The sequence below is a fragment of the Onychostruthus taczanowskii genome, unplaced genomic scaffold (genome assembly GCF_017590055.1).
Source record: "Onychostruthus taczanowskii isolate IOZ18803 unplaced genomic scaffold, ASM1759005v1 scaffold30, whole genome shotgun sequence".
Classification (NCBI taxonomy): Eukaryota; Metazoa; Chordata; class Aves; order Passeriformes; family Passeridae; genus Onychostruthus; species Onychostruthus taczanowskii.
In genome coordinates this window covers 603,684-616,158 of record NW_024500350.1, presented here as the reverse complement: position 1 = coordinate 616,158, position 12,475 = coordinate 603,684, and the positions used below count along the sequence as shown (strand labels likewise).

General features: G+C 52.4%; 1 protein-coding gene across 2 annotated transcripts in view; it reads right to left on the bottom strand.

Annotated features, from left to right (window-relative positions):
- SEPTIN9 (septin 9) overlaps positions 1 to 12,475 on the bottom strand; it is a 102,574-nt gene that overhangs the window by 57,573 nt on the left and 32,526 nt on the right. For both annotated transcript variants that reach the window (XM_041409199.1, XM_041409197.1), the window contains exon 2: positions 1,366 to 2,010. In XM_041409199.1, coding sequence (XP_041265133.1) covers positions 1,366 to 2,010 — 645 coding nt within the window. The remainder of the gene's footprint in view (positions 1 to 1,365; positions 2,011 to 12,475) is intronic.

The window sequence follows — 12,475 nt, the reverse complement described above, 5'->3', positions numbered from 1 at the left end:
TAGAATTTCCTATTGAACTTGACAGCCCTTTCAGGCAGGATAAACCCAAGGGGAACAGCTCTGCCTGCAGACTCATCTGAGCACAGATCCCTGAGCAGCCTCAGGAGGCACCACCACAAGAGCTGAAAGAGCAGCACACCTCCTGTGTGACACCTGAGGCAGCCACCACCCCACCCAGGGCTGCACTTGTGGTAATCACATATCCTCTGAACAGAGACACAGTATTGTAAATGCAGGGTCACCAACGAGGGGGGAGAATGATGCATCTGACTCCATCTTCTCAGAAGGCTAATTTATCACTTTATTATACTATATTGTATTAAAGAATACTACACTATACTAAAGAATACAGAAAGGATACTTACTGAATGCTCAAAAGATAATAATGAAAACTCATGACTCTTTCCAGAGTCCTGACACAGCTTGGCACTGACTGGCCAAAGAGCCAAAACAACTCACAGCAGAACCCAATGAAACATTCACCTGTGGGTAAACAATCTCCAAACACATTCCAAGTGAGCACAACACAGGAGAAGCAAATGAGATAAGAATTGTTTTCCTTTTTTCTGAGGCCTCTCGCTGCCTTTCAGCTTCTCAGGAAAAAAACCCTGGGTGAAGAAATCAAGTTCAGGGAATGTGAATGCCACAACATAGTTCTCCCAGGATTTTTCTGGGAAGCTGTGGGAAACTCACAGAAAATCATTAAAACAACTATCATCTCTCTTTCTGTAACCCCTGTTTATAGATACGGCTCTCCAGAGTGTGCTATTCACAGCTCACCAATACTGTGAGAGGTTTTCACTTTGAGACCAATCAAGTCTCACCCTAATGAGTCACATTATAAAAAGACCCACAATTTTCATTAAATTGCCTTCTGATCCACCTCCTGAAGACTGGAGTGATACAGTAACTTCTTTGAGCCAATTCCAATAAGTTCTCGGAAGCCTATATTACACCTAAGACACCTCAGCTGCCCTTGGAGGTATAAAAATAAGCAGGATGGCTTCTGTTACAGCATTAGAGACAAAAAGGTTTAATAAAAAGTAAAATAACAGAAGAACTGAGCCAGGTGCGAGAGATCTTATTCCTGGTGAAACACCTCAGAAAAGCAATTAGTTTCTTTGTTCACTTCTTTTTCTACTAAACTGCCCAGGTGGGACTTTTTACCTTCTAATTAGCTATCCTTAAGTCTGAGGTGAAGTCCCCAAAGTCTTATGAAGCAGCTTTTCACTTAATCAATGAGAGAAGCTTCTGGGCTTCTTTCCTTTTTAGGAGGACAAAGTTTTGCCACTCTATCAACACAGAACACGTTCCCACGCCGCAGCCGTTCATTCCACCCCCGACCTGGCGGCGTGGCGCACTCACCTTCCTCTCTCTTCGGCGGGCTCTCCACGGGCGCTGCCTGCAGCTTTGGCTCTGCCAGGTGTGTCTGGGCGGGCAGGGCAGGCTCCGAGCCCTCGGCCGGCCGCGTGGCCGGGCTCTCAGCAGCTTTGGCCCCCTGGGCGTCCAGGCGGCGCGGCGCGGCGTCGGGCGCGGCGGGCTCGGCTCGGCGCTGCGGCAGCTCGGGGATTTTGGAGGCTGGCACCTCCGCCCTGCGCAGCCCCTGGGGCTCCTGGGGCTTGCCCAGGGTGATCTCAGTCCTCCTGGCCGTGGCCTCGGGGGGTTTGTGGCCCGCATCGGCTCGTTTGAGGCCGAACCGCGACAAGCCCGAGGTGGAGTTCTCCACCTGCTTGGATGAGATGTCAATGGAGATTTCTGTTCTTCTGGACACCGGCTCGGGCAGTTTGGGTCCAGAGAGCTCCACTCTCCTCAGAGGGGGCTTGGGGGATCTTTGGACTGTGGGCTCTGCATGGCGGGTGGATGGCTCCGAATTCCTGGCGCCGAGTTCCTGAAACTTCTGCGTGGAGCTGGACACGGTGGACCTGAGGAGGGTGTTCGGGGCCCGTCTTTGTGGGGTGGAGGAATTTGAAGACTGATCTACCTCCTCGACCTCAAAGGATCTTTTCAGAGCTGAAAAACACGAAAAGTAGTTGAGGATTTAGTTACCATCCACCTGAGTGTCTCCAGAGGTGCTTACAGACACTGTGCAAGGCTCTTAACTCCATTTCTGCTCCTTCATCCCAGGACTCACAATCCACTTAAGCAGCTGGGGATTAAAGGCCCTGCCTCTTCAGACAAGTGAAAAACCCAATAATAAAACAAATCAGGGCCAGGAAATTCAGCCCCAGAGCAGAAATCATCCCCACACTGCCTCCATCCCACACTCAAAGGGGAGCAGAGTGTCCCACCATGGTATGGGAGAGCAGAGCAGGGCACTGGGTTTGGGGGAACATAGAGATCCAGCTTCCAACACCTCACTTTCCCTCTCCCATCCAAAGGATGCACAGATAAACACTGGCTTTCCTGTGAGCACTGCCAGCAAAATCCAAGTTGGGAACAGGAAAACAATCCCAGGAGAGCACCAAATCCATACAAATGCAGCAAGAAAACCAAAGGTGGCACTCACAGAAGCTCATATCCTTAAAAACAAACCTAGAGACCACAGGCACCCAAAGACTGAAGTGTTTTGAGCACATGGACTTGAGACCCCGATACAAGGGAAGGGAAAACTGATTCCTGCTCCTCACAGGACCCAGCCAGGTAGAAACAAAATGCTGAATTCCACAGAAAGGGAACCACTGCTGGATCCCATTGAAAAGCCATGGGCTGTAAATACCCTCTGATCCCCCCAGAACCCCCAGGCAGGGACAGGGCAGGATAAGGCACAGCCTTGGGATCACAAAGGAGCTTCCATGAGGCAAGGCTGAGCTGGTGGGGTGACACCCTTGGTGTGGTGACAGCCACACTGCCAAACATCAGCCGTGAGTCCACCCATCCTTTACATCAACAGAGTAGCAGCAGTGAGATTTAGCCTTTAAAAACCTGGGCTTGAGATCCCACAGGACATCAGGCTGGTGAGGGGCTGGGAACACAAACCCTGTGAGGAACAACTGGGGGAGCTGGGAGTGCTCAGCCTGGAGAAAAGGAGACTCAGGGGTGCCCTCATCACTCTCACAGCTCCTGAAAGGTGCCTGTGCTCAGCTGGGGCTGGGCTCTCTCTCCAGGCAGCACTGACAGAACCAGAGCACACAGTCTCAAGCTGCACCAAGGGAAATACAGGTTAGATATCAGGAAAAAGTTTTTTACAATAAGGGGGATAAAGTTCTGGCATGGCTGCCCGGGGAGGGGGTGCAGTCACCATCCCTGGGTGTGTTTAACAAAGCCTGGATGTGGCACTGGGGGCCAGGGTTCAGTTGAGGTGTTGGGGCTGGGTTGGACTCGATGATCTTGAAGGTCTCTTCCAACCCAGTGATCCTGTGAATTCTGTGAATCAGGATCCCAGGGACAGAACTGGAGCACAGCCTTGTCTCATCTCAGGATGTCCTCCCACCCCTGGGGTGGAGCTGGAGAGGAGCCACCATGCAGGAAGCATCCAAGTCCCAGGGCTGCTCTGACTTGGGACCCTCCATCCCTTGGACACATCCATTGGCTGGACAGGAGCCACCGGCCACTGCTGGGTCCAGCTGGTGGCACAGGGAGGGGGGACCATCCCCGTGGCAGCCACCCAGCTCTGCTCCAACACCCAGCAGGGCAGCAGCAGATGTCACCTCCTCTGTCCTGGCAGCAGGGGCTGGCACAGCCATGGGCACCTCCCCTGGCACAGGGAAAGCAGAGATGGTGAAGAAGGCAGGGCCCTCGGAGCTGGGGCTCACGTGTTGGACAAACTATAGCAAGGGGAGACTGCAGGGGTTAAAATGTGAGGGTACAGACTTTGGGCTGCTTTCCTTTTGGGGGGAATACCCCCGAACTCCTGAGTATGAACCCCAGGCTGCAAAAGCAACCTGGCTGGGCTCTGAGGAGCCTCCCCAGGATGTTCTAGATGTATTAGTGACCTGGCAGGAGCCCCTCTCTGTGCTCAGGGACAGACATGAATAGACACACACCCATTCCCCCAGCTGTGGTTCAGATATGGGAACTGCTGGGAAGCAACAAGAGTCTGGGATGGGCTCCCAAGGGTGGGGAACCAGCTGGAGGGATGCACAGAGGGATCCAACCCCAAAGTCAGCCTGATGGGAGCAGCACCACGGCTGCTCTGCGGCCATGGGGAGAGGAAAGCACCAAAGCACAACACTCACCCCCCTGTAAACCCAGGAAGGGTCCCATGAAGGGCACCTCGTGACAAAATGGCCTGTCTTGCACCTCAGAAATATTCAGACATTGGTAGAAGAAAGGAGGGAGGCAATAAAGAAAAACTAAAAATGCTTTTGCTCAGATTTATCTGGTTTCTGCCTTCTGTGGAGCTCTCCCACCCATGCCATCACCTGCTCACAGGGGTGACAGCTCCCTGCAGCAGTCCCTGCCCTGCAGTCTGCACTTGGCACAGCTTGTGCACTGCAGGTCTGTGTCCAAGTCACAGCTCTCAGCATCCCAGAATAATTAATTCAAAAAAAGCCCCACACTGGAAAGCTCTTTCAATGTGTTTGAACTCTCAGGTCTCCAACCCTAAGCTGGAGCTCTCACCCTCCAGCACAGATTTTCCACAGCTTCCCCTCTCCATCACACACTTTATCCAGAAACAAACATTTTAGCTGGTTTTATTCCCAAAACCCCCACGTTTAAAACAATGCAGCAGCCAAGCCCAGCTTGCATTTTGCTGGAAACAAAGAGGGGAGGGGACGGCCCGACGGGGAGCCCTTGCCTGGCCTTGAGCAGAGCTGGGAGGGCAAGAGCAGCAGAGGACACAGCCCTGGCAGCTCCCTGAGGGGTGCAATCTCACTTCTGTCCACATCAAGCTCTTCAAACCTGCCTGTCACTCCTCCAGCCAGCTCAGTCTCCACCTCTTCCCTTCAACCAGCAGCTCTCTGACCTCCTGAGAGATGTCTCTTGAGGAACAGGGTAAACGCTCTCAAGGAACCCGGCAGCAGAGGAAATGCTGACGAGTGTCTTTCCTTAAAGAACATTGCCCTGGAGATCCCTCAGTACCAAGTGGTTTGGGGGTTTCTTTCTGATCTGCTAATGAGCTTTGGGTACAAACAGCCCTGCTGACCTCCAAGGTTGCTCACATGAGCCACATCCATCATCTCCACTCCCCCGAGCCCTGCTGCCCCTTCCCAAAGAAATGGTGAGTAACCCGACTGCAATGCTGACCTACATGGCCCCTTTCTTCTGACTTTGAACCCCACCAAGTGTCCCAAGCCCAGGGTAAACCTGCCCAATGCCACCCATGTGGTCTTTCTGGAGCACAGCCAGCCCCTGTCCTTATCAAAGGGCTGGACTGAATTACAACACCCAAAAATGGCTTTTTTCCAGGTCCTTCTGGGCCCTGTCGCAGTGCAGAAAAAAAGGTCAAAGCCCAGACACAAAGGGGCTCAAAAAGCCCCAGGCAGAGCTGCAGAACCACGATTACAGCCTCAGGACAACCAAACCCTGCAGATAAATCCTGCCTTGTGCTGCTGTGCCAACGGGCATGAAAGAGATACTGAGGGGCTGGGCAAGGAACCTTCACCCCAAAGAGGGGCAGAAATGGCTCAGCACAGCTTCTGACAGCAAAATCATGAGGAGCCCTAGGTCCCAGTGGTATTCCCTCCCCAGCAGGGTCACTGACCATTCCTCTACCCTCTCTGCAGGATGGGGTGACCACCTCATGGTTTCACAGGGATTTCAGTACCCAGCCTGCCCTGCTGACACATGTCATGAATTCATCATGGTCTGGAGAAGGTCAGACATCCCAGGCATGAGAAAGGAGAAGGACTGTGACCATGAGGGTTTGTGTTTCCACCCCTGAGACAGATCTCCAGTGCCATGAACACGATGGTCCTCGGGAATGTCACCTTCAGCAGTGCTGGCCCTGAGGGACCGAGCGTGGCTGGAGCTCCCTGCTCAGCACTGCCTCTCTCCTGCTTGCATGAGAAGAGAGAAGGACCTCAGGAAGCACAACAGCTCTCAAAAAAAAAAAAAAAGAGAAAACACTTATAAATAGTGTGTCCTGCCCAGAGCCAGGAAAGGAAAGTAAACAGCCTCTGCTCCTCCTCCCAGCTTCCTGCAGGGAAGTGTCTGTATTCCTCACAAAACAGCAGCTGAAGGCAAGGCAGGGCTCTAGGGCCCCCCACCCCACTCCCACCCACCATGCCAGGGTCCCCCATGGGCAGCTGTGGCTGGTTCTCTTTGTCCCCAAGGGCTCCAGGTCCCTTCAAACCCCTGACAGCCCCAAACAAGGTGTCCCTGCCCTGGGCTGGCCACACTGCAGGATTGTCCCCACTGTTGTATTTTCCAGGGGGTTTTGGGCACAAGCAGGGCTTCCCCAGCCCCACCAGCAGCATCCATGGACTAGCTGGTGCTGGAGGCAGCTGGACAGGGAAAGTGGCAGAGGTGTTGAGCTCTGTCCTTCCTTCTTCTTCTGGAGGTGCACATGGGGCTGAACTGCACTGCCTTGGGCACCTCCTCCTTTCAGCCAGTTCCAGACCCATTCTGACATCTCTGGCTCAATCCACCACTGCTGAGGCAGAGACTTTTGGGCATGGAGAGCCCAAAATCCCCTAAAATGAGATTTCCAAGCTCTTCCTATCTGATACAACCTCTGCAACAACCCACACCTGGGCTGGGAGCTGCTCACTGCTTTACATGAGCTTTGCCATCTTCCCATTGTCTCAACCATGTGATGAGGCTGATGGTGCAAATACAGCCCAAGGAACGTACCCCAGCAGTCCTGTCCTGTTTGTGAAAAAAAGAAACACACAGAGCAGCACACACAGAGCAGCACACACCCCAGCACACACATGTCCCAGATGGAAGCTCAGGAGCACACAGCACGCTGCCACCACGGCTCACCCCGCTCTGCAGCGTATGTGTACTTTTAGTAACTGGTTAGAGAAACTGTCTGTAAGCTTTGGCAATATGTTATGGGGTAGAAAGTTTTTAAGATGCTCTGTAGCAAAGAAATATTTGGCTGCTGCTGGAGTTACATGGGCTTTGCCATCTTCCTATTGTCTCAACCATGTGATGAGGCTGATGGTGCAAATACAGCTCGAGGAACGTACCCCAGCAGTCCTGTCCTGTTTGTGAAAAGAAGAAACACACAGAGCAGCACACACCCCAGCACACACATGTCCCAGCTGGAAGCTCAGGAGCACACAGCACGCTGCCACCACGGCTCACCCCGCTCTGCAGCCCAGCTCTGGGCACCCCAGGGGGGTCAGCCAAGGAACATCTGCAACATCTGCTCCTCCTCTCCTCCCTTTTCAAACAGAATATCCCACCAACAGGCCAGGGGAGGCTTTATACAAGGAAACATGTACGCACAGAGCTCAGGAGGAGACCAAAATAAACAGCAAGGGATGCTGGCTCCTCCGGGACCTGCTTCCCAGCCGGAGCCTCCAGCCCTGTCACAGCCACGGCCCCCAACTGCTTCCCATTAAACATCCTGTGCCCCTGGCGTGGTCTCTGTAACCCAGGGGTTACATTTGCTTGCTTGCTTAAGCACAGAGAGCTTTCCCTGGGTTTTTGGACACAGCAGAGCCTTCTGGGGCCGGGGCAGCCCCGTTATTCCCAGCACACAATGGCAGTGTTTGAGAGCCAGGGCTCTAAACTCGCTCTAAACTGCTACCAGATGGTCACCTCCTGTTCCCAGGCAGGAAAGGGGGGAGGCTGCAGCTCTCATCTTTCAAGGAACGCTTGGAAACCCAACACAGCATTCACTGCTCACGGCCCTAAAGCTTCCCAGAGCCCTGCTGCAGGCAGCAGGGTGCTCATGGCGCTTTCCTGGCCCAGGCTGAGAGCAAAGAGTGTCTGCCCACCTGGGTCTGGCTTATCCAAAACTCCCCTGAGGGATGCCAATGAGGAGCTGCCACCACCCACAGCAGAGATGGGTGCATTGGAGTGAACTGAAGGCTCAGTTACAAGGGCAAGTGGGGTGTTCTGCATGTTCCTATAGGGTATTTCCACGGTGTATTAAACCTAAAGGTCCCACAGCAGAAAGGGAAGGGAGATGCACCCCTGCTGCAGGGCCACAGCAGGGTATCTCTACCCCATCCTCAACACCAAGGTGCTCCCAGCTCCCCTGTGTGGCATTCACATTCTCTAGAAAAATCCCTTCGCCCAGGATTTTTCTCCTGGAAGCTGAGAAGCCTCAGAGAAAAAGGAAAACAATAATTAAATCATTTGCTTCTCCTGCCTTGTGCTCATGTGTAAAATGTGTTTGGAGGTTGTTTACCCACAGGTGATTGTTTCATTGGTTTCATGTGAATTGTTGTCACTCTTTGGCCAATCAGGGCCAAGCTGTGTCAGGACTCTGGAGAGAGTCACAAGTTTTCATTATTATCTTTTTAGCCTTCTGTAAGTATCCTTTCTGTATTCTTTAGTATAGTTTAGTATTCTTTAATATAATATAGTATCATTAAATAATAAATTAGCCTTCTGAGAACGTGGTGTCAGATGCATCATTCCTCCCTGCCAATACAATACCCCTGAGCCCCTCAGTGGGGTCAGAATCCTGGCTCTGAGAGGGAAAATCCCTGGCAGTGCAGGCAGCAAGCGATGCTGCACAAGCTGGCAGGATTTTGTGAGTACACACAGTTTCAAAACAGCCTGAGAAACTCAGGTCCCCTCTTATACCCACAGAAAACTAGGCAGGAAATTTTAAAAGCATCTTTCCCAAAGCCTCTGGTGATCTAACAAAAGAAAGAAGAGAAGTAAGGGTTGCTGGGGCCCCTCCCTGTGCTTGTGCCAGGAGGCCTCACACCTTTCCTTTGCCAATAAACCAACCTTGCTGCACTACATATATAAAATATATCTATATCTATCTATCTAAATATATCTATATCTAGCGACACTCTGCTGTTGTACCCTGACTCTCACACTATCCTGGGTCAGGTTATGAACAGTTTATGCCCAAATAAATCCCTTCTCTGATTTCACAGTCTTCAAAGGAAGTTGCAGCAGACTGCCTGCTCTGACATGAATCACACATACAAGGAAAGGCTGGCAACGTGCTGTCACTATGCAGGGCCTTCCTGAATGGTGTAAACAGTACCAAGAAGTGAGTTCTGATGGAAATTTGGGGATAAATGCAAGTTCAGGGCTCTGACATCAATCAAAGCAGCATTTCTCTCACTCACAGCAAGGTATAAAACAGCCTGAGGCTGATGCAACAAACTGCTCCTTTCCCAGAAATGAACATGCAAAAGCAAGTTCACGACTAAGAATAGAAGTAAACAATAAAATCCACACTCAGATTAATAAAAAATCCCAGCTTTCCACTCCCCATAATGCAGTTCTCAAAAGATTTTAGCTTGATTCTCTATTACACTTGGGTTTATATAACCATTAACTCACAGCAAAATGCTTCCAGATCAGACCAGTATATTTTACATCCCTTATATTCATTTCATACTTGTACAGAAAATTACATAAAACACAGGGTATCCAGCCCAGCAGATTGCATTACTGGCTCTGCCACGGGCTCACTCCAGCTCCTGTCTCCGGTCTGTGCTCCAGTTTCCTTTCATGGGGGAGGAGAGAAGAGAGAAATAAATCTTTTCTGTGCCTCCCATGGGGCTGTAGATTTGGTTTGGTTCACTAATGTTTCTAAAATGCCTCGAAATGATTACCCAGAGACAAAAGTATGATGCAGATGGTCTTGCAGGGTCCAGCCTGCCCCGTGCTGGTGCCACAGATGCCATCCCCAGGTGGCATGAATCCCAGTGCCCATGCAAGGGACATGAGAGTGACTCAGGGGGGTGACCAGGGACTGGGTGATTAAATCAGTGAAGTCTCCACTTGAGGAGATGCTTTGATGGGTGGTGTTGTGACATGCTTGTTAAAAAGCTCCAGAAAAAGGGGAAATTGGGGCAAAGGAGGGACCCAGGAGCAGTTCACCCCTGCAGTGCTGCCCACTCCTGCCTGCTGATTGCTGCTGTCCCTGCAGCCAGCTCTGATGACTCTCTTGGAGGGGACACCCAGCACTGCAGTGTGAGCTCTTGTCCAAATGTGCTGAGGGCTGGCAGGGAGCAGAGCTCTCCTCCTCCCTAGGAAACGTGCTTTGAGAAATAAAATCAAATCCATCCTTTGCACATTTCCCTGCATTTTTACTTCCATTGGCCAAATGACAGAAAGAGTGAGTCCCAACCCCAGTCCTCGCCACACTCCTTGTCCCCCAAAGCAGTGCAGTGACCAGTGCCACTGCCCTCACCACGACCCCCAGGGCTGGGAGAGGCTGCACAGCACCCACCTCACCCTAGCAAGGGGCTGCACACTTTTGTCATGCTTGTGTCCCAAACTGCCACCTCTGCTGCCAGGAGGACAGGGATGATGTCCTGCCCTGCAATCCACGTCCCAGAGGTGCTTCCTGCTCCCTGCCCTGCCCCAGCCCACCAAGAGGCAATGAGCAAAGAGTGCAGCATTTCAGGTGGGTCCCTTACTGAGCGAAAGGTGCTTCCAGGCACTGGGAAGAGCCAGCACAGAGCCCCTGACTCACCTCCAGGCACTGTGCTTGTGAAACCAAAGCAGCTGCCCTGACTCTGGTGCAAAGACCCATCCCCTCCCTGTCCCTTCCCACCCAGGCTCCTCTGCAAGGTCTCTTTGTTGGCACAGTCTGTGCTCACTTTGCCCAGGGCTGGTCCCACAGCAGCTCACCTGTGCCAGCCCTGGGAGCCCTCCCTGCTGTCACAGAGCCAGGGACACTGCTGGCTGCCCAGCCCCAGGGGCACACAGCCCAGCCCACCCTGCACCACAGGACAGTAAACAACCTCTGCATGATCCCACAGCCTAACCAGGGCCAGAGGCCATCCCCAGAGCCCAGTTCACATGGACAGAGAGATCACCAGCTCTTCCCTTTCCACTCCCTCACAACCTTTTTATTCCTAAAGAATTAGATTTACACAGGGAAAAACCCAACCCACAGCAGGTACCCACAGCTGTGACCAGGCAGATGCAGGATTTTGACTTTGTGGCTCGAAGGCCACTTCTGCAGGGGAAGATACAACTTCTGCTGGGGAAGACACAAAACTTCCCTTCCACAGGCACCTTCCTCTGGCTCCTTCCTCTCCCACCACAGGAAGATTTGGCAGAAAACTCCCATCCAGCCCATCCTTTGTCTCAGGTAGAGAAACACAGATGTGGAATGAGAGAGAGAACACTCTGAAGTGGCTGTAAAGCCCAGCTTTGAGGGTATCAGAGGTGACTTTGCTGTCTGGGAGCACCAGCTGCATCAGTGAGCAGCTCTGGCTGTGCCCACACCGAGCTGGCTGTGAAGAGCTCCAGAAGAAACCAGTCACAGTGAGACTTTTTGTGGACAGCCCAGGAAATCCAACAATTGAGGAGCTTTGCTTCACTCGCAGGGCTGGGATGATCCGAGGTGGAAATCGGAAAGATCTTTTTGCGTTTCCTTTTCCAGGCATTGAGCCCTGGCACACGAGGGACCTTTAGTCACACGCTCAGCTCCCAGCATGCGAGCCAGCCTGCAGCTCATCCTGCAAACCCTTGGGCTGTGCTTAGAGGACACACCTTGGACCTGAGCAAGACACACAAAAACAAGGCTCATCCCATCTCCAGGGCTTTCCACCCTGCTGAATTCAAGGCACATCACCCACGCTGGCACGTTCCTGCTAATATTAGCCCGGGGTGAGTTCCAGCATGAGCAGCACGCGGCTGCAGCTGCTCCCCAGGGCAGCAGGAACGCTGGCCCTGCACAGCCCAGGGATGCAGCACGGCCACGTGTCCCACAGACATCCCGGGCATCTGCTCAAGGAAATTTTAAGGATGAGTCTGTGAGTTTTGTGCACGTAGAAAAGTCTATTTATAATGGGGCGCCCTCATGAAAACGGGCTGGGTGATGGTTTTTTGGTGGCACTGGGAATGGGTTTTTACCTCACTGGGACAAAGTCTGCTGGTGAAATGCTAAAAATACCCTGCACTGGGTGGTGAGAGAGGAGTCTGAAAAGTGTGCAATAGTAAGGAAGAGTAAATAAATAAAATAGCCAGAGAAACCTTCTGATCAGCAGTGTCATGTCCTGGCAGGGCTGGAGGCTCCCCACCCAGCTCCACAGCACTGCCAAGGCTCATCCACAGCCAGCACACGCTCCCCAAGGGAGCTGGGCTCTGAGCAATGGGGAAATCAGGGATTAGGAGCCATCAGCAAATGCTGTCTCATGGTTTCTGCCAGAGCAAAGCTGCCAGCCTGTGCCCCCACACAGAACCCCTGGGAACCCTCCTGCCTCTCCACACACTCACAGCCCTGCTCAGCATTTCCAGCAGGCACAGTTTACACCCACTGTGACAATCTGTGTTTCAACATGACAGGGAAACCAATCTGGTGCTGACTGACAGCACTGGCAAAGGCAAGGAGTGCTTGGCATCGGTGCCCTCCACCAGAAACTGCCAGCAAAAACACATCTCAGTTACCCTGGGATGAGGGACTGGAGCAGATCTCTCCGGTCTCACT